The sequence below is a fragment of the Molothrus aeneus genome, chromosome 3 (assembly GCF_037042795.1).
Source record: "Molothrus aeneus isolate 106 chromosome 3, BPBGC_Maene_1.0, whole genome shotgun sequence".
Classification (NCBI taxonomy): Eukaryota; Metazoa; Chordata; class Aves; order Passeriformes; family Icteridae; genus Molothrus; species Molothrus aeneus.
Window position 1 is genome coordinate 37,555,056 of NC_089648.1, and position 21,467 is coordinate 37,576,522.

Here is a 21,467-nt window from a genome sequence, read left to right on the forward strand (position 1 = left end):
GTGCCCTTCATTCTTCTGTTATGGAAAAGGTAAATCTGTCAACTGTCTTCATCACTACAGTCATAATTATCAAACTTCTGCTAGAGTTCAGGTCTTTTGCAGACTAAAAAAATCCCTTTCTGTTTGGTAGCAGCACCATCATAGTGTAAAGACAATAAGGAAGAAAGGCTTTATAAAGAGATAATATCCCTATAAGAATCGGGGGTCTTTTTCTGGATGAATTGAACTAGATCAGCTAGTCAGTGCAAGAAATTCTGATCTTGTTAACTCCCTCCACAATAACAACAAACCTACAAAAGAACACAAGACCTATGGAGAGTAACTGAGCATCCTCAAATTTCATATAGTTAGATAAGTAGATGTAAATGTCTCCACAGAACTTATAAAAATCAGAAACAATAATTCTTCTAAGAAGAATTATGTTGTTCTTCAACATAATTAGGCAATTAATTCTTTGTTAGCTTTTCCATCCTTATGCTTAAACAAGACAAATCCTTCAAGTAAAATTCATACTTATCATTGGCTCAACACCAACTGACACTGGTTGTATAACCCATTATAATTTTCTGCAAAACCTCCTTACACCTGGGCTTTAAGTGTTTCACAGGGAAAAAAAAGATCCATTCCCCTCAGAACTAGAGAAAATGACCATACACAACCTCTTCCTCTTCCATAATTGACAGCCAGACATTTTGCTCAAACTGTCTAAAGAATTAAAATAATTAAACACAATTAAACTCAGTGGACTGTTATCCAGGTTTATTCACCCTTGATAAAGTCAGGTGAAGTGGTTCCTCCAAGCCTCACATGATGCCAGCCAAATAGTTCATTGTTCCCCTCTGCTGTGCCGATGGGACTGTTAGCTTGTCACATATATTCTAACAACAAAGAGATCAATGTAAAAAAAAATAAAACTTCCTTTCTTCTTTGTTTTTTGGACTTCTTGAAATACAGATAAAAGACATCTACACATCTGGTTACCTTTGCTCTTCTAGGTATCCTGAGGAGGTGGTAGTACCTGTACAGAGCATCTGAACTTCAAATTAACCTCAAATTTCCACAGTGACTTAATGATGCTTCCTGTTTGCTTGCATTTGGCTAAGCTCTCTATCTGTTCCCAAGCTCTAATGGCAGATTTTTCCACTGTAATCCTAGCATCCCTCTTTGAGATGCAAGAGCTAGTTCAGTCTAGGCCTAAAGTAATGGAGGAATTAGGGCTGTAATTAGTAATGTAGAATTAGGACTTGAATATCACCAGGTCCTGATTAACTTTGCACTCAAAGCATGGCTTGGATCTTGCCAATCTGCACTTTCCCAAAACAATATTTGGGATCAGATGAGAGGACCAACACCTGCCAGGACTACTCCAGATGGTAACTTGGATGTAAGATCATATTTGGGTGTGAAGAAAAAGCAGTTTAGCCTCATAGATGTCTCACGCCATGCAACTAGGCCTCAGAGGCAAAGATCAACAAAACCTTTTTTTTAATCTGACACTTCATGAGATTCTTTACAATTTCTATGCATCTGGATTTAATTTTCAGGACAAAGGAAGTTATACTATCCTAGTGTGCATCCATTTTTTCAGAGAGCTTATGAAAATAAAAATTCCTCTCAGAATACTGAAGTCCTCTGTAGTGAAAATTGTCTAGGAATTCCATAGTTCACTTCTAAGTTCTTAAACCTCAATAATCTTCAGGAGGATTTTTTCTCAAATCCCTGGATTTTTCTGTCCAATATGTGTATCTTTGAAGGTCATTGAAAAGAGTTTATCTCAAAATTTTGTGGGTTTGCTTGTTTTTGGACTTTTCAGTGTCTGAAATGTGAGTACATGTTTTGAACCAAATAATTTCTGTCTACATGCTTAATAACACCTTCAAAGTATTTGAATAATATTTGTGACACAAACAAAACTCAATGTCAGCTAAGCAGAGGCAACAGGGTTCATTTCTGTGTAATACATGTATTCCTCCTACAACATATTTAAAGGAGTATAATCTCCTGAAGGAGCAATTAGGGAATGTATAGAAGTAAATCGATGGGAATACAATCATACTTAGGCCTTCCTCCTGCTGAATGACGTGGCAATATAATTTAACTTTCGTTCATAAAACATGCAAAAAACCCAAAAAAAACCCAAAAGAAAACAAAATCAGTTTATTATAGTCTAGTTGAAAGATATTTGACAGGATTTATTTCATACCCAGGACAAGGAGTATGAAGAAGTAATTTTTGGACAAAGAACTTGATCTACCACTGGCCACTAGGACAAATAAGAGGAGTATCTGTGACTCACCATGAAAAGTATATGCTTTAAATTAGCTGCACTAAATCTGATCTGATAAACACAGGACAACTGGATTAAAATTCCATCTCATCATAGATATTTTAAAAGATAAAGGAACCGAATCACCATCATGATTAGCTAAATCACTACAGAAACACACACTGAAAATTTTTTGGTCTTCAATAAGCCTGTACTATGTCTGTGATTTACTGTTCTGTGTACGCAACCAGATTTCAAAGCCTTAAGACATTAGAGCAGTTTCAGAAGTAAAATTTCTGCTGAAAATCCTCACTAATAGCCAATATGAGTTAAGTCAAATATCATTGATTGCTTCTGCCCACGGAAACATGAGAAACATCCATTTAGAGCATGGCATTAACATTTATATCCAGCTAGACATCTCCAAGATGAATTTTCATTCATCCTCAGGGCTTCCTGTACTTCCTGTGATACAAAAGAGATGCAGAATTTCTATACATATATAATATACAGATAAGACATTGAGAACTTTGCTGAACTGAGTTTTCACTACTTGCATACAGAACACCCATGAATAAATATTCTTTATTTGTGCACATGTGGTGTAACAGACTATCACACTGTGCGACTGCATACTTCCCTTTCCTCAAAGATGTAAGTCTCATTTAATGGACAGAACAAGCAATGCTAACATCTGCAATTATTTTACATTTTGTCTTTTTATCCTTATTGGTCAATCTTTGATTACAGGTCTTGTCTAGCCAAGATTAATCAAATTAATACTTCTATACTTGGATTTAAAAGTCCCATAAAAGTTAATGACTATTCCCTTGTTATTTCTTTCTTTCTCAGCTTACAGACCATGGGAACATTCCTACTCCATTTCAATGCAGGTAAAACAGGTTAGCTGACATTGACATAAATAATCATTATTAAAAAAAGTGTTGGCTACATGGGTATACACTCTGCACATACATTAGCAGAATGGATCTTCTCCACCAATTACTGAGATTTTTTTCTCTTGTTGACTTGATTTTTTTTACTCTAAAAACTAAGGTTGGTTTACAGGAAAGAAACAACCTGAAAACAAACAACAGCAGGGCCAGACAACATTCAGGAGAACTGTCTTGCACAGGAGGGAAACGGTTTTGTATTGCACATAATGTTACTTAACCCATTATTGAAATACTATCTCTCTTATACTGCCCACTCTAGAAACGTTCAACATGTGAAGTGAAGAGAAATCATAAGAAAAGTAAAAAATCTATTTCTCAGTGTGATAATAAAAGAAGCTCCAAGTCCTAATTTACCAAAAAATTGAGGAATGACAAAAATGAACATCTGTTTCTTTTCTAATATAACTAGCAGTAGTGCACAGAAAATGATTCTGTGAAGTCAGGCTTAGAAATAAGGAGAAACAGTGGTTTTGAGCAGACAGAAAAAACAAACACTCCTAATACAAGCTTAACAAAGACACAACAAACATTAGTATAAGTACATGTTGAGAATAATTGCTCTAGATATAATGTGATTAACATAATTAGTTCAAGAGGGAACTCAGACCAAGCAGTGACGTCTACTTCCTAAGACCAAACATATCGTCATTAAAGGATTACCCTCTGCAAATCTCTGACCATCTAAACAATTCTAAATATGCAGAAGTCCAGAAAAACAGAAAAATCACCTCCTTCACCTGACCCACTCAAAAAAAACCCCAAAACAACCAGACAATTAACTCTCACACTGCTCAGCAAATTAAAAGAAAAAAATGTACCATGCAATTTTTTGTATCGTTTGGAGTTTGCTAGTGATAAACATTCAAATAACAAAGAATAAAATTAGCAACTGCTTCAACATTGAGACACACGTTGAACAAAAGACTTCATCATCACTCAAACCTCAGTATTACCTACCAAGAGGCCACTGCTTAGTAATTCTGTACTATCAATACTTTTAAAAAATCCTATTCTATCTTACCTAAATATCCTTTCATTTAACCTTTTCTGTCCAAAAAAACAGACTGACAATGTAACAGGGAGAATTTTTTCATTAACTCCTTCTCAATATTTTCACAGCCAAAATGATAAATTACAAGCTGATTTTGTGATGAACTTGTAAGCTGATTCTCTTCTGATTAATTAAGAGAAAAAAATTAAAAAAAATATTTTTGGTCAGACAGGAAACATACCATTTCACCTCAGACAATTATACTGAATCTTTCAGGAAATGATGCAGCAATAAAACCCTTTTTAAAAGCACTGGCACAATACAACAGTCTCCCAAGATACCTGCTTCTTCTGTATGCCTGACACATGTATTCCATTTTCATTATCTGGACTAAAATGGCATTCCTATGCAGAGCTCCACCACAGAACTGGGAAGTTCCTTCACCTGTCTGCCTGTGAAATACTGATACTAACATAAACTTTCTAGACACATGAAAAATGGTAACCTGCAAACTATGCCATACAAAAGTCTACCAGTGAGTTTTATCTCCATGGAAGTGAGGACTGCGCCAAATACACAGAGAAATAGGTTCTACATAGTAAAGCTCCCTGCCATCATCTTATTGCAAAGCTCCCATACCGTCTCAGTGATTTCTCATGGGCAGCACTAACTCCTTCCTCACACCACAGCCAACAAACTCCAGCTCTCCCCTCATTCAGCTAACCCACTCTTTTATAACAGCCATCCTTACTGGACACAGCTGTGGCCTATTAAGGGCAGGCCTGTTCCTAATCTTTGGTGATTAACACAGCTGCAACTCTTCAGGGGTGAGCTTACCTTCTGCACTATCTTTGTTTGCTTACATTCTATCCCCATTATTGCAACTTTTCTGATAAAAACGTTGACAATTTTGTCAGTCTGGATATTATCCCAGGAAAGTAGCACCTGTCAGTATCATAAGTTACCTTGGTTCAGACCAACAAGTCCACCTAGACCAACATTTCGCATCAAACAGGCCATTGGCAAACACTGAATGAAGAGCAAGAACACAGCAAGCAATTCTTCCAGTTGGAATTGGAAAATACAACCTTTCTGTCTTATTTTGATGAAAATTAAAAAATAAAATCCAAGAAAGGCATCAAAATATGTAAATAGTAGGGTTTGGTAACAAGAAGCCCTGCTTGGATGTCGCAAACATAAGCACAGCAGGGGTGCATCAGAATAAAACAGCATGTCTGCAGCATCAAGGAAATATTAAGACACCCTAATTATAAATCAAGGAGGTTGTTAACATGTTGCCATATCAGTTCCTCTGGCCTAGGATGGGGAGAAGTCAGAATTGCAATAAGCTGTGGAGCACCACAGCAGTGACAGTCTCCAGATATCCTTCACCTACAGCTCTACAGCTACTACCCTGCACTACAGAGCAGGTATCTCTGCTCAGTCAGTGCAAAAAGGCACAGTCCTCAGAAAATGACAAACCAAGAATAGGCTTCATTTTTTTTCTTTGTAATTCTGGCAGCAAGCTGACATCTCTTTAGCATACACATACTGAGACATATCCTCCTTACAGGTATCTTTTTATATACAGTATCCCTGCTTATGGAAATGCATGTCAGCCATCCTTTCACCTATTTAATAACCTTAGGCGAATTGCAAGTAACATGCCTCTAAACACTACCTTTTAAAGGCAGGAATAAATAACATAATTCAAAGAACAAATAATGGAATAATTATTATCTAATGTAGAAATATGTACTTTGGTATTCCTTAACAATAAAAACCTAAGTATAGACTTGCTCCCTAAATAGAGCCACCCATCAACACCTCTCAAAAACTCACTACTTTGTCTCTTACATGACTGTAGCCAAATTTAAAGCTCACCATGCTGATATCTAAAAACCTGAAAATGCAGCAACAGAAATAACTTTTTGTATTTTTATTAATTATACGAACTTTATTATGTGTCAATGATGCAGCCTAGTATAGTTCAAAAATTACAGCAATGCCATACTTATATGAAGCAACTAATTTCTAATTACTTCATTTTTTTTAAACAAGTCAATTATGAAATATCAGGTTCCTGGAAATGCAGTAAGCCAATTGCACTTAAAAGATTATAAGTTCTGGGTATAATCAGTGTCATATCATGTACTGAATGTACTACTTTCCATTCTTTTTTTTAAATTGTATTTATTAATTACTAAACAACATTTGAATTAACAATGACAAGGCACCTTAAGTTCCCACTATACATAGCTTTACATTTTTTGGCAAATTTGGCTGGAAAAAAAATAATGTTCACAGCTGTTAATGTTTCCAGATTTAGCAGTAATTAAACACATGGTCATGCACTGTGCTGAACATGAGGGCCATGGGAAGTGATGAGTTTTTTCAATTATATAGGCAGCTTTCCATGTAGAAATTCTGTGTCAGTACAGTTTGTCCTTTCTTCTTAATATAAGAGGTAATTAAAAAGATTAGGAAAGACATCTACAACATTCAGTATCAACAGTGTAAAAGATGCACATCTGGCTTGTAATCAATGTGTTTAGCCTCTTATTGTTGTGGCAGTGAAGTTTCAAATAATATAATTAAGGTTGGAATTTATAAATATTTTTCTGAGAAATTTGTTGGGAGATGAGGATCTATCCAGCAGCAGAGTCTAAAGCTTTCCTAATATTATGGTTCTGGCTACAATCATCTGCCACTTTTGCTTGAATGGTATGAAAGAGGACAATGGGAGAAGTCTCATGAGTTCTGTGAGTACTATATCTAGGCATCTGGAAAATATGTCCTTCCAGCTGATTGACTCTGCCATGATCTGGATAGCAAAAATTTAAAACTGAAGTGTTTGTGTATTACAAATAGAGTTGTTTTGAAATTCTGTGTGCAATAATAGAAGGCCTGGGTTTGTTCTGAACATGTAATTTATCAGTAGAAAATAGAGTTCAAAAAGTTGCAGTGAATACCCAAATATCAGCTTAAGCAGCATTCCTTTCTCCAATATACCAGGAAAAGAAAAAAACAAGTTAAAGAAAAAAAAGTCTTATAATTTCAGATAGATTAGCATCACAATCAACCTGTCATGACCAAATTTCAATCTATCAGTTTCAATCTATACACGCTGAAGACTCAACTCATTAGATTTTGGGATATAGTTATACCTTAAACACTGCAATGATTCCTGCAATCACTGCAATGATTTAATGATTTCCTCCCTTTTTAATAATTTAGGTTTCAAAAAAACCCAAACCATTTACAGCAATTAATTCAGTGAATCTCAGTCACAGATAAATTTTGGTTCATTTAAGTCTAAATCAGACATTTCAGTTCATACTAATGAAATTCAGATAAACTACCCTGGCTGCAGGCCCATTGACTTCTGGCTGAAGAGTACACACAGCTGGATGTCTGTAAATCAGGCAGGACACAATTTCTGCATATAGGTTAATGACTGTCCTGCGTCACCAACGTGTAAGAGTACAGACACTAAGCCAGAGACCTCAAACAGCCTTTTGCCTGCCTGGCAACTTCCTCATAAAAACAAAGCTCACTTTTCCGGCTGTATCACATTACATGATGTGAGCATTTGTAAAGTAGACTAGACTGAAGCAAAAGGGATAGAGGGAAAGTTATACCCCTACTGATGTAAAGTGACTTAGGCTACACAGTCACTTCAAGTCACCACAGATTTGTGCTGACACCAAAAGGATCAGTTGCATCCTCTCCCTGTGGTTTCTCAATGCCACCATAACTCAGGCAGTAGAATTTGTACATATATAACATGAAATGAGCAAATCATCTAGCAAATTTCTTTCCTGAAATATTCCTTTCTGAAAGATTAGGATATGTTGTTACCAGAAATACTTTATATGACTATAGGCTTTATCTTTCTACAAGAAATACACAGACAAGGTTCATTAGTATCCATTATATTCTATAAAAAAATGCATTCAAATTAAACTGTTTTACTTGGCAAGTGTAGTTTTAAATCTGGTTGTGCTTATTTTTATCTAAAATCCAGCACTAAAGAAGACCCATCTGCATGACTGCCTTTAGTGTAATAACTATGGCCACCTTAAAGATGGCAGTCAGCAAAAGGGAAGTAGTAGGGAAGGCAGAAAGACATGAAGGATGATAACAGAATGATGCTAAATGCTAATGGTAGCATAACTATTGCTTGACACTTTGAATACAAGTTTGGGAAAAATTAGCCATAATATAAAATTTTTAAAGTATACGAAAAAACCAGACAAATCCCACTGTAGTACCTGTTCACATTAAAACTACACTAGGATAATGGTCAGCAGTCACTTTACTTTAGCAGTTGCTACAAAAAGTTTCACGAGGACTTCCACAAAAATTTATCTTTCATTTATAGCCTTCTCCCCAAAAATTCGAAACTTTGAGCAACTGGTAATAAATTCCACTAAGCAAAATATGATTCTTGAAGCTAAAAATTCTCCAAAGCATTTATTTTGTTTTAGCATAAAGATCCTTAACCTACACTATGAAGTATGTTTCAAACACGGAGTGATTTCTAATAGTGATTTCAAGCACCTTAGATAAAATTACTATTTTTAAATGCGCATAGCTCATAAAAACAAGAAGTATAAATTTCTGGTAACATGAAAGTATTTTTCATCATCTTTTTACAAAAAGCATTGTCACAACCTATTCCCCTGATTCATAGCACTGTTTTTCTGATTGTTGTTGTGGATTATAATAATAGGCCTCCTGCGGTTCTGTAGTTTGCAAACTACCAGGAAAGTAGCAAACAGTCTATTGCTATACACTTCTATTCTCCTAATAGGTAATCTCTTTAAGCCAACAAAAAATTATTCCCACCTTAGGATGATATGTAGTCATTACCACCAAAAATCTGGCTCAATATAGCCTTTTCCATTCCTTGTCCACCATCTTTTTATCTTATTATAATTCTGCAGAAAACACCATCTTCTAGGAAGTAACAATAGCCCCTCTATTTAAAATAAGAATTATCATTAGAACTGAAACCCCTAAACACCTTAGAGGTCAGCCACTGAGCACAACCAGTGTTTCTTCCCTAACTTTCTTGGTAATTTCCTCCTTTGCATTTTACCTGGTACATTACAATTCATTGTTAGAATTGCATGAATCTTATGTTTGCAGAAAATCTCACAAAATTTAAGATCATTACAAAATTTATGATATTTGTCAACACAAGCTGGCTCAAAACAAAGTTTTCTGGGTCAATTTAGCAAGGTATTTTACCAAATGCAAGACAACAGAAATACCTCCAGAATTTAACACACTGAGTTATAACGTCTATGTCAACATTCTTATCTAAACTTGACTAAATTATATGTTGCAAGTAGGAACTTTTGAGATGGTATATATGCTATAATTTACTAAAGCATACTGGATAATTTTAATTCAAAACTTACCAATTTTTGATCCAAGAAAACCAAGTAATGTTTTCAAAATAGATACTAGAGGATGATGGACAGTATTTGCAATTCAAAATGGGTAAACTAAACTTCCAATATTAATACCAGCATATTTCAAAAAAAAATACCAAAAGGCTCAAAATATTTAAAAAATTGTTAGCCTATTTTGCCTTCAAAAATGGCAGAACCTAAACAGAAAAATTATAGTATTCAAGTTATACCAAAACCAGATTTCCTTTTTAAATCTGAAAATAAGCTGTTCAAATGAGCTGTTCAAAGCTAAATATTAATCACAAATAAAAAGCACTTACCTTCTTGTCTGTTATTTTTCCTTTTTAGCCATTTTTCCACAGTTTCTGCACTTACACTTTCTGACACAAACTCATCCAGTACCTGGGGGTGAAGAGAAAGATACGCCTTCACTTTTTCATCTGTTAAGCCTGAAAGAGAGAACATTAATAGATTACATTATTGGTGTGAACTCCCTCATATGAAGAAAATACCTGGAGACCAGCAATAATCAATATCCCTTTGTTTAACACACTGATTGAATATATGACTACTTAAATAGAACAGAGAAAGCAATATCCTGTCAAAAAAATGAGCTGCACTGTAGAAAATAGTAGAAGCAAAGTGTAGCCATACAAGATACTGTGTACAAAGTCCCCTGAAGGCATACACATAAACATTACCCATGAGAAATAGCCAGGTAGGAATTCATGACTATGGTTGTGACTATAAAATTATTTCCAAGCTATGCAGGATGATATAGTGATAAAGAAACTGGTTAGAAGGAGATAGAAGAAGGTGAGCTGGGATGTCTCACAGAGCACCAAATTCAGTGCTCTCACTGCAAATGGCAGCAAAATCAACACAAAATATTATGGAACACCAAAATCATACGCAATTTTCAGATACTAGAATTACTTAAGTTACTTTAGATGTATAAAATGTTTTCACAAGCATGCTCCATTGCTTTAATAACTTAGTTATCAAAATGAAAATAATTGCAGATAAAATGTATTTATAATATCTGCAACAGAAAGAAAACTCAAGTAAACATTTCAGAAAAAGAAGAACTATTCAGAATCTCATATGCCTTACATTCATAAATAAATTTTCAAACTCACAAAATTATTATCTGATTATGCACTTTGCAAATCCCCCAAACAAAATGACTGGCCACAGGCAGGTGAACTCAGCAGTGCTGAGGCTGTCCTAAGGGGGAAGCAATAAAAAGAGCCTGTCCTGAGGGACTTGGCTCCAGGCTACCATAGAGGAAATAGGCACCCCAGTGCAAAAGCCTTAATGAGATATGAGGGGAAGAGAAGTAACAACAACTGTAATGACTCTAATGAGATACGAGGGGAAGAGGAGCAGCAACCACTTCAATAACTCTAAATATGCCATCTTCTCTTGTGTTTTGCATTTTTAAATATAATAGTAAATTCTCCACAGAAAGCTGCCAGGTCTCAGCAGAAAAGAAACTCCCCCTGAACAACACTGACCTCTTTCAGAGAGGTACAAAATGAGATCAATTCTCCTATTTTGTGTTCTTTGCACAGTATCAGAATGTGATGAACGTGATGATTTGAATGCTAGTCAGTGATGGTAAAATTTAAGATTTCTTACAAATGTTTACTGTGAAAGTCTTCAGGAAGCAATACCAGAAGACAACCAAACAGCTCTCATCTGCAAACCATCAACCACCTACACAACTTTCCCTACACCAGCTGCACCACATCCCTCACCCACATCAGCCCCCAACAGCTCAAAACTGCTTTAAACTACCCTTCCTTTTAATCCAGAGGTGCAACTCCTGCTGGATATCATAACCTCAAAGAGCAAATCCCCATACATGAATCACTTGAATAATAGCTTATTGAGCATCCTGATTTTCGTTAGTGAAGAAGAAAAGGTATATCATAAATCAATAAGAGAAGTAGACAATCAGCAAGTGGGGTGAAAACAAGCAAAACCCTCCTATGTTGATTGTTTAACCTTAGGTAAAAGCTTGTAGAGGTAGATCATAATGCAGCTATAAAGAAGTACAAGTGCGAAATGAACAAGATAGAAAAATGTAGACCCTTAAAAAAGTATTTCTAATTTCATAGTGAGAAAATCTGAAAAGGAAACATGTTTTAAGAATCATTCAAGAGAGTACCACATTTTAAAGATTTAGCCATCAAAATGTTACACTTAATCAAAATTTATCTGCCCTTTAAGTTATACACTAAAAATGATCAAAACAGACTTGTCATAAAATGTCTGCTACTTTCAAGTTGTCTTTAGACTGCAAAAAAAACATCTTTTGCTTCTAGTAAAAAACTATGACCCAAAAAGATTGTAAAATTAGCAACTGGAATTCTGAAAGGACTGATCTGTTTCTTCAGTGAAAATAACCTTTCTTTCTTGATCCAAACCTTTAAATGTTGTGGGTTTTGTAAAACACACATCAGAATTCAATAAAATGTTAATTTGAAATAAGATTTCAGTCTACAGGTCTCAAGTTTAATATCCAGATATTATGCAACTTCAGCAACTTAAAGCTAAAAACTCTGCTTTAACCTTATACAGAAAAGTAATTCATGGAGCTGATATAAGAATTCCTAAAAAGTCTTTAAATTACCCATCTTTATTTCACTAAAGGTATCTGTGCAGATGTTCTTTCTCAATGTGGGATTTGTAGATGGGAGCAAGAAGAACAAGATTTACAACTATGTTTGCAGAGTTAAAAAGGAGTGACTTAAATCTATTTTCTACATAGATAAAGGCAAACTTATTGGTCAGCTCCCAATTGTTAGCCTGCTGCATCATAAAATACACCCTGCAAACATACACACAAACTCACAACCAAAACTAACAATAACACATTGTAACTTCACAAAATGTAGAAATACAAGTCTTTTCAACAAAATTTTAATGGTTTGTGTTTTATGTGCATTAAGGCTAAAAAGTGTTGTAAAGATACCTGAATGTAAGAGCATTTTACAGCTATGCAGAAGCAATTATTTTATGGCATATGGAAAGCCTTCTTGATTGTAAGATGCACATCAGAATAAAGTTATTGCATAACAACATGCACACACTCGCCCTCTTGAACATTCACATGCTCCTGAAAACTTCCAGTACATGTATTTTTGTTAAATATTATTGACCTCTCTATCTGACCTCTCTATTGAAGCATTGCAATCCCTGAATTCTGAAAAATGCAAAAAAACCCCCTATTTGAATATTTAGAAGCAATGATTATTAACAGTTACATAAAAAGGACAATAACACACCCACACTCAGGAAACTGAAGTTTATCATGCCAGTCAGGTGCCATTTACAGAATAACAACAAACATAACACAAGCCAATGCTGGTTATTAATTTTTCTGTTACTAATGTATTGGTCCTAAATATTTGGGACAGCAAACTTTTCTACATTCACTCATATTAGAAATATTTCTCCTCTTACTACCTCTCCCCTCACTGCTACTTCCCATGACTTCCAGCAATGCAAGGACTTCTCTCATTCTTGTTCATCATTTCTTGTGTGGAGCATCAAGTGTATGCGTCAACAGTGCCTAGCAAAGGAAAAGGCAGCAGGGCCCACATTCTTAACTGTGTTGGTCTACATACTTCCTCCCAAGCAGCCCAAACAAAAACTCCCCTCACTTCATTTCATGCATCCCCAGAAAGCATCACCTCTTGTATTTGGAACCCATCTGTCCTCTGACAGAGCTGTGACAGTCACCAAAGGGACCATCACTCAGGAGGGCTGAACTCTGGCCACTCTGCAGGCCAGAGAGCACAGAAAGACTGGAATAATTGCTCTGGGAATTAAAGGAGGAATCTGGCATTTGATTTGGATGTCCATTCATTCCGTTTATGCAGTGGAGTTTGCCCTCCATGCATATATCCTGTTTAATTAAAAACACACCAAATCAGCTTTCTCTCTTGTATTCTTATTTTAAAATTATCAACTCACATTTCAGTGCTGCTATCTGACACAACTTGCTGTTGTGTTTTATGCACACATTAACTATTTGTTCTGAATTTGTAATTTAAAAAGGAAGGATACACACATATCAGATAAGCTCTTCCTCTTTTCATTCCCCTCTGAACAAACTCAAGCTACAGCTGCCCACCACTTGGGGCAGCCCAGCACTCACTTCCTGACCACCACACCCAGCTATGTTGTGTAGATCTCAATTTAAAATGCTCTCTTTGGCCATGTCATCTGCTTCTGTGGTTTATAACTCCTTCATCCTTACTTTTAAGCTTTCTTGATCTCCAGCAATGAAGCTGAGGGAAAATTGCCTCAGCTGAGGTTGATTGCCTGCTGGGAACCATCCCTGACCTGACCCTACTACAGAGCAACATTTGAGACCTGCCCAGGACATCACTAGCTGGCTTGGAAAATGCAATGCCAAGAACCATTCTAGTACATAAGAATGCTCCTTTACACTATTTACTTATTCAGATGTAGCAGAACTGGGTTTAAAAATAAAACAAAAACCAAAAACCTTCAAACATGAATTATCAATAATTATTCCTCGCCTTTGAGCCAGAATTCAACAGCCTTTCTTTGGAGAAAAAAAATTATAAAGTAAAAATCACTAGACAGTCATATTTTTGCTTTCAGCTTTTTATGCTGCCTAAAATATTTTTAAAATTTCTTAGATATTAGATAACCTGTGTAGTACTAAATCGATTAATGGCTCTGCTCTCTGACTCTTAATCCATGTCACACTGCACTCTCCTCTGAGAATAGCTTCACTGAGCTCAGTATGAAGCAGAACTGACTGTGAATGAGCTGAAAGAATTGAAGCCTAGAGCTATGTTTAAAAATCTGCTCCATTTAGCAACATGAGTCACACACGTCATTAGCAATTCTTGCAATTTTTTCATTAGTGCTGCAATATTTGGTCTTTTTTCTAAAACCACTAACTTAATCAAACCTCATGATTAGGCAAGAATTTTAATTTTCACCTAAATTGTCTGGTTCCCAGTCTGGGGGGCACATGGGGAGTCAGGAAACAAGGGGTAAAAGCTGATGAGCCAGCCTAACTCTTACCAAGGGTCAGTATTTTATCCTTGAGCAGCTAATCTCTGAAAGACTGCAGTCATTGCTTCCCTCCAAACCCTTTTTCCCATTTAGACAGGATCCAATTATTTGAAAACACATTGTGAGGATGTACACTGGTCCTTGTATGAAGTCAGGTACATTTTGTATATCAAGAAGGCTTTTACCAATAAACACAAATGGAAATAACTATAAATACTGTCAATGTTGCATCTGTTAACAACAACAACAACAAAGTAATTCAAACAAAAAAAAAATACTATAATTAACTTGTTTGGTTTAATAAGCAATTCTTCCCTGAAATTAGAGAGGCCACAGAGTCACAGTAAATTTAGGCAAAGTCTTCATTTCTCCAAGTAGCTAAAAATGCCTAATTTGAAAATATTTTTTCTTATCTGAAATACCAAAATTATGAAGAGCAAAGCACCACACTTCCTCAAAATCAGCATTTGAAAATTAATGTCATACTTGTATGGAAAAAGAAGACTTGAAATATGTGAAAGTCATCCAGAAGACCTAATTTGAGCACAGCTTTGCCTATGTACTCCTTTATCTAAAGCAGTCTTGTCCCATCTCTTACTTACACAAAGATCACCTCTCTGTATTTTTCTACAGAACTTTTTAAGTGATATTTGTAGTTATTCTCAAAAGCATCCAAGGCATGTGTGTACATTGCTTCATTTGGATTAAGCATTAATCCCATTAAATCAATCCCTTCTTTGTTCAAAGCATCAGGATTCAAAACCACAGGCACAGTCAGTTTTGAAATATCCTTTTCAAGTCAGACTTTTTATCTTAATCCATTTAAGTACACAGGAATGTAATGTGACCAAGTGCCCAAACTCTCTGAAACCTGACATTACTGGTCTGGCAAAAAGTATAATCACTAACAAGAAGCAATCAGAATGGTCAAACCTCTTTGATTGCTCTTTTCTTGAAAAATCAATTCACAAGCTTGTCTGTGAGCAGCTCCAGTCACCTTTTTTACCCCTCCTCCTCCAAATCCCTTCTAGATTGCAAAAAAAAGCCCAATACACGGCCCCAGCATTTCACCAGTGAAAACCAATAATGCAGTACCTGAAAACCCCTCACTGCTGATTTAGGTATTTTAAAAGGGTTTATGTTTGTTTTACAGATAATACATTTTACAATTAACTGTTTCAAATCTTCATTCAAATGTGAATGCTAAATTACATGAGCCTCCAATAACTGCCTAAACCTGGAGGATCTGTATACATGTAAATGACAGCAGTAGCCACATGATATCTAAGCCAGGATGCCAGCAGCACTGCTGAAGTTTAGAGAGAGAAAATAAAGACCACTCAGCTAAACAGAACTGGAATGTGCTCATACAGAAAGGATATCAACAATCACCACATCCTGTATCCTGAAATTCAAATCCCATATTCCTGATGAAAAAGCCAGGGATGCACTTGAACATGCCAGATGCTAAGGCATAGACATCAGGCCTCGAGTTTCCACCAACTTTCATGGTGGTTTTTTCTGATATTATCAGCATCTTGCAAGCCTGAGTCCTAGACATTTGTAGATATTCAGCTGCTTATGTCTCCCAAAATCTAACACTCAAGAACTGCACAGTACTAGCAGCTCCAAGCCCTGCTTCAGTATTAACATAAAAAGCAAAAAACATATAAAACTGCTGATGAAATCAGTTTTCATTAGCTAGAGCTAAAAGTCCTATAATCCTTCCACAGGAATTATATGTATACCTAATGGAGTCAACATATTCTCAGTTTGAATATTCATTTTTCATGGGGTTTCAAAACACTCTTCAAGTTGTTTGAATGGCATAGTCCTGTATGTATGCTGTTATGCTGTAATGTCATCCATTAGTTAATGCATGGGGCTTTTTAAAACTCTGTATTACTTTCCAGGTTTGAGGAGAGCTTTTCTCCAGTTCTCATTAGCACATTGGAGTAACTCTGAGGGGTCTGTAAAAAGCTTTATTCTGCCTCCAGGTGCATGATGGAACCCAATTTGGAAATTTAATTAACACTCTGCAAAAAGCTAACAAAAGGACTACAGACATGCTCTAGGACTTGCAAATTGTAATCAAATAATTTCAAGCATTTGCTGGAGAGAGTTATGTATCATCTTAAGGTTACAGATAAAAATAATTATTAACATATTATAAGTAAAGCATTATACTGAAGTACATTAAAATGTATTCATAGATGTAGAAGGAACATCTCAGTATAATTATCTGCCTTTTTCTTTCTCTTGTGCAACATAGAGAGCCAGGGTACCTTGCTCCTGCCCAAAATATTAGTAAGATATGCATTACCTGAAGAGTAATGCATATCTTAATAAAGACTAAATAAATACTAAAATACATTAATAACTCATTATGAAATACGCAAAGTCCCTCAGAACATGCACATAATTAATCTCTTAAAAGAATATATACAGCTTCAAATTAAACTACTTAAAATCTAATGATTAAGCAAGGTTAGAATGCCTTCACTCTTCCCTTGAGAACAGGTGTTGGGACCAAGTTCTTGATTTATGTCTTCTCCAGTAATACCTTCTGGTTGATGTAATGTCTTCCTCTCACCTGACACCTAATCCTGGAGTAGCTCCCTTTTTGACTGAACTCTTCTGTCTTAAAAGTTGTCCCACTCCCTTTATTACCAGTGTTTTACTGCTGATTTATTACTTAAAACAAACTTTTGTGAATAAAGTTCTGTAAATGCTTTATAATATACTTACCAATATAAATGTGCACTCCTGTTTATAAACTGCACCTTAACTTATTCCACAAACAAGATCCACTATGATGAAACCTTTGATGGATACTACATGCCTGTTTCAAGTCTCATTCTGTTATTTCACTAAACTGGAGACAGAGAATGTTCTTCCTTCTGAAAGGAGCACCCCACTTCATCTGAACACTTGGATTAGCAGACATGTTAGGACAGTTTCCCAGAGCACAGGACTCTTCTGGAATAACACCTACACACAGTCAAATAACATGCTACTTAGCAACAAGACTGGACACCTGAGAGTCTCTGCTTTGGTGATACTAGGACCCTGTCTGCAGCACCACAGACCAGGATTTGTCATTCTTTTTAAATCCCCTCCAAACTTAAAGTCTTAGGATGCTTAAAGAGAAACGCAGTCAACATCCTTCACAAAATGAGAAGGTACAAAACCCAGAGAAACTGGTCAGTAAAAAGTACTAATAGAAGAAATATAACACAACCACATCCAGAAAGGTTTGATCTGGTTCATAGGAAGCTCTTCAAAAACAAACTATGCTAGCCCAGCCCTTTTCTAGACATCATGTATAAAATAAAACATTTAGAAAAACATACAAATTAGTCTAAATGATGAATTTCACATATCCTCCAAATTATATTTCTTCAAGTCCTGCATCCAGTTCATTTATGAAGATGAAGAAGAGCACAGACCCAAGGATGGCACCCTGTGGAACCCCACTAGTGAGAGATCCCCAGTCTGATGTCACCCCATGCACTGTAACCCTTTGTGCCTGGCCTGTGAGCCAGTTGCTCATCCATCACCTAACACTGTCATCCAGCTGTGTTCTGGACATTTAGTCCAGGAGGATCCTGTGAGAGACAACATCAAAAGCTGTGCTGAAGTCAAACTATGCACAAACCTGATGAGTTGTTGAACGGAAAACTTTAGAAAGGATGCAAGAAGCAGGCTGCAAGGTGCTATTCTTATTTGATCTACAAATTGGATATGATATTTACAGGTTCATTTGTTTAAAGACAGATAGAAAGTGCTGCTAAGATCCTGACCTATCGACTAACACAAAGGGGGTCATCTCCTAGATGTATATAAAGCCTAACAAATTGAAGGCTGAGCTGGTACACATTTTTTTTTTTTTAAAGACATCTGATTTTAAATAAAAGACTAAGCTGTAAAAGAGTTTAGTCCGATTTCCAATTAATCTCTTCAGGTTACTAATAGGTATAAAATGGGTGTACCTATTAAATAAAGAAATAAAAAAATTTAAATCCCATTCTAACTGCAGTATCAATTTTTCTTATTTTACCTTCTGGCAATTAATTTTTTTTCTTTCCTACTTTAATGATTATCTTGAAAGAGTTTTCAGCATTACAAATCAATTCTTCATAAAGGTACCACTGGTCTAAATGAATAACATCTATCCTCTTTACACAGTGGAACAGGCTCTATTTTCTAAATTATAACATTGTATTCCTACAACATTTCACAATTCCAAAGAGATTTCGCTCCAAGTATCCATATTCAAATATTCAACTATTCCTACAGTAGTTCCAGAAAATTCTCTAACCTAATTCAAGCACCTTGACAAAAACTGCAATAGCTAAAACAAGAAAAGAACTTCTAAAATATAAAAGCTTCTAAAAACCATCCAAAAAATCAAGTTTTCATGACAGACACTCCAGCCTTATCACTTGAATATTAGAGGGTACATCACAGCCTTCCCTTAACACCACCAAAAGAGCTACACAGCAGACATTTTAGCAATACAGTTGAAATACAAAAAGATGGCATCACATAATTGATCTTTGAAACTGCTTTTTACTCTACTTTTTGTATTCCTGTAAAATATAGATGCAAGGTGCCTCTTTATACAAAATTGAACTTTGACTGACATTTAAAATAAAAAACCCAACCTATTTCATTCTTTTGTGGGGAATAGAAAGCATACCATCAGACTAATTAAGCACTGAAAGTAAAGCACTGACTCCATCAAACTGTCAGAAAAAAGTTAGAAACTTCAATTTATTTAAAACACTATCAAGGAAAAGAATTATTTTCTTTTTTTCTGTCAGCTCTTTTTTTCAGATGTATAAATGAAGAGAAGGAAAGATGATTTTCAGAGATGCTATCTCTGCTCAATTGTATGGTGGTGGATGTAATGATATCTCTATGTCAGTAAAGTACAGCCTAGGAAAAGCAGTATAATTTGAGATATTTAAAAGATTATGCTACTGAAGTAAAGGAGGTTTGAAGTGATAATTAAATACTGTGCTACATACACTTGTACATTACAGACAAGGACACATTGTGCAACCCTTATTTGCACTGGTGAACACTTACAGGAGTAGTCCCATTGACGTCAGCGAGACTACTTATGTGGGCAAGAGCTCACTAACATGTGAAAGGTTGTGCAACAAAGCCCCAAACACGTCTCATTCCACACATTGTTTCAAGCTTTGTTCTTCAACCACAAATTTTTCTCTAATAGTGTTAATAATATTATTTCACTAATATTACCACTCAGAAAAATATGTGAGAGCATAAAACTTGTTTAGTGGTTCTGACATACTCCAGTTTTTCAGCTAGACACCAAAGCAGAGGCAAACAAGAATTACAGATTCACTGAGGATGGCAGGCACCTTTCGAGACTGCCACCAAAGCCACCCTCTGCTCAAGCTGCAGTGGGTTTCTCAGGGTCCTAGTCTGCCAGCTTTGAGTATCTCCAAGGATGGAAAGAGACTCCACACCTTCTCTGTGCAGTCTGTACCAGTGTTCAGGTAGAAACCCCTGTGTTTCACTTTGCACCCAATGCATTTTGTCCTCTTGCTGGGAACAGCCAAGAAGAACCTGAACTGGCTCCATCTGTTTAACTTCCCCCTCCACAAGATACTTATACAAACAGATAAAATCCCCTCCGAGTCTTTCTTTCCTTCAGGCTGAGCAGTCCAGTCCCAAGCATCTTTATGCCCCTTTGCTGGACTCACTCTACTATGTCCACATGTCTCTTGCACTGGGGAGTACAAAACTGGGCCAAATACTCAAGATGTGTCTCACCAGGGCTGGATAGATGGGCAGCATCACCCTTCAACCTGCTGGCAATGCTCTTCCTAATGCTGGGATGGATGCTGCTGGCCTTCTTTGCTTTGAGGGCATGCAGCTTGAGCAGCTTCAATGGATTTATAGGAAGAAATGCTATAGGGATTTCTACTTCCTGGCAGGTGAAATAAAGGAAAATACCTTCTACTGACTTGGATGTTGGCAGCAAAAAATAAAAAAAACAACATATGGTGTTGGCTGATTTTCCAAAAGCTTTCACTGCTGTGGCAATGCTCTATGCATGCAATCTCATCTGGCAAAACATCTTCCATCGATACTATTTTAGACAAGAATTCAAATCATCTATTTGTTACTATTTTAAGAATTTCTTTTTGGCAACCACAGTAGAACAAAGACGCAGTGTTTCAGTCATGCCCCTAGTTTTTATTATAAAGCTTAACCAAATGCCAAGAATTCAAGGCTAGTTTCAAAAATTAAAAATGAGCAGCTGCATCTTTTCCCTGTCCTCCTCCCCTTCATCATCTCCCCACCCTCTTTTGTTTGTTTTGGAGACAGTGTAGCTCACAAACACGTGTTCACCTCCAAAAAGCATCCTTAAAAGAGAAGGGAACAGGGAAGAGGGAAGAAGAGTTGGAAAGAGCAGAAGTAAAAGGAAAACAAGAGAGATAAAAGCTGAGGGCTTGTATTTGTACAGGACTCAGGAAATGTTTTAAAAAAATCCCATTTTCACAGGATGCATATCCCGCACTGTGCCTTCACTGTAACAATTAATACAAACTTTTCACAGAAAAAGATTATAAAGTACTCAATGAGAAAAAAATTCTGGTAGAATTGCTTCTACTAATTGCTTTGTAACAGCCTGGTTTGCTAAAGCCTGTTTGAACTTGGCCATTGACTTCATTCTGAAAAACGCTTTAAAACTATAAATACATTCATATAAGGCAGACACTGTAACA

General features: G+C 36.1%; 1 protein-coding gene across 1 annotated transcript in view; it reads right to left on the reverse strand.

Annotated features, from left to right (window-relative positions):
• PDE10A (phosphodiesterase 10A) overlaps positions 1-21,467 on the reverse strand; it is a 166,665-nt gene that overhangs the window by 84,351 nt on the left and 60,847 nt on the right. The window contains exon 2 of the mRNA XM_066546695.1: positions 9,957-10,085. Within this exon, the coding sequence (XP_066402792.1) occupies positions 9,957-10,085 (129 nt within the window). The remainder of the gene's footprint in view (positions 1-9,956; positions 10,086-21,467) is intronic.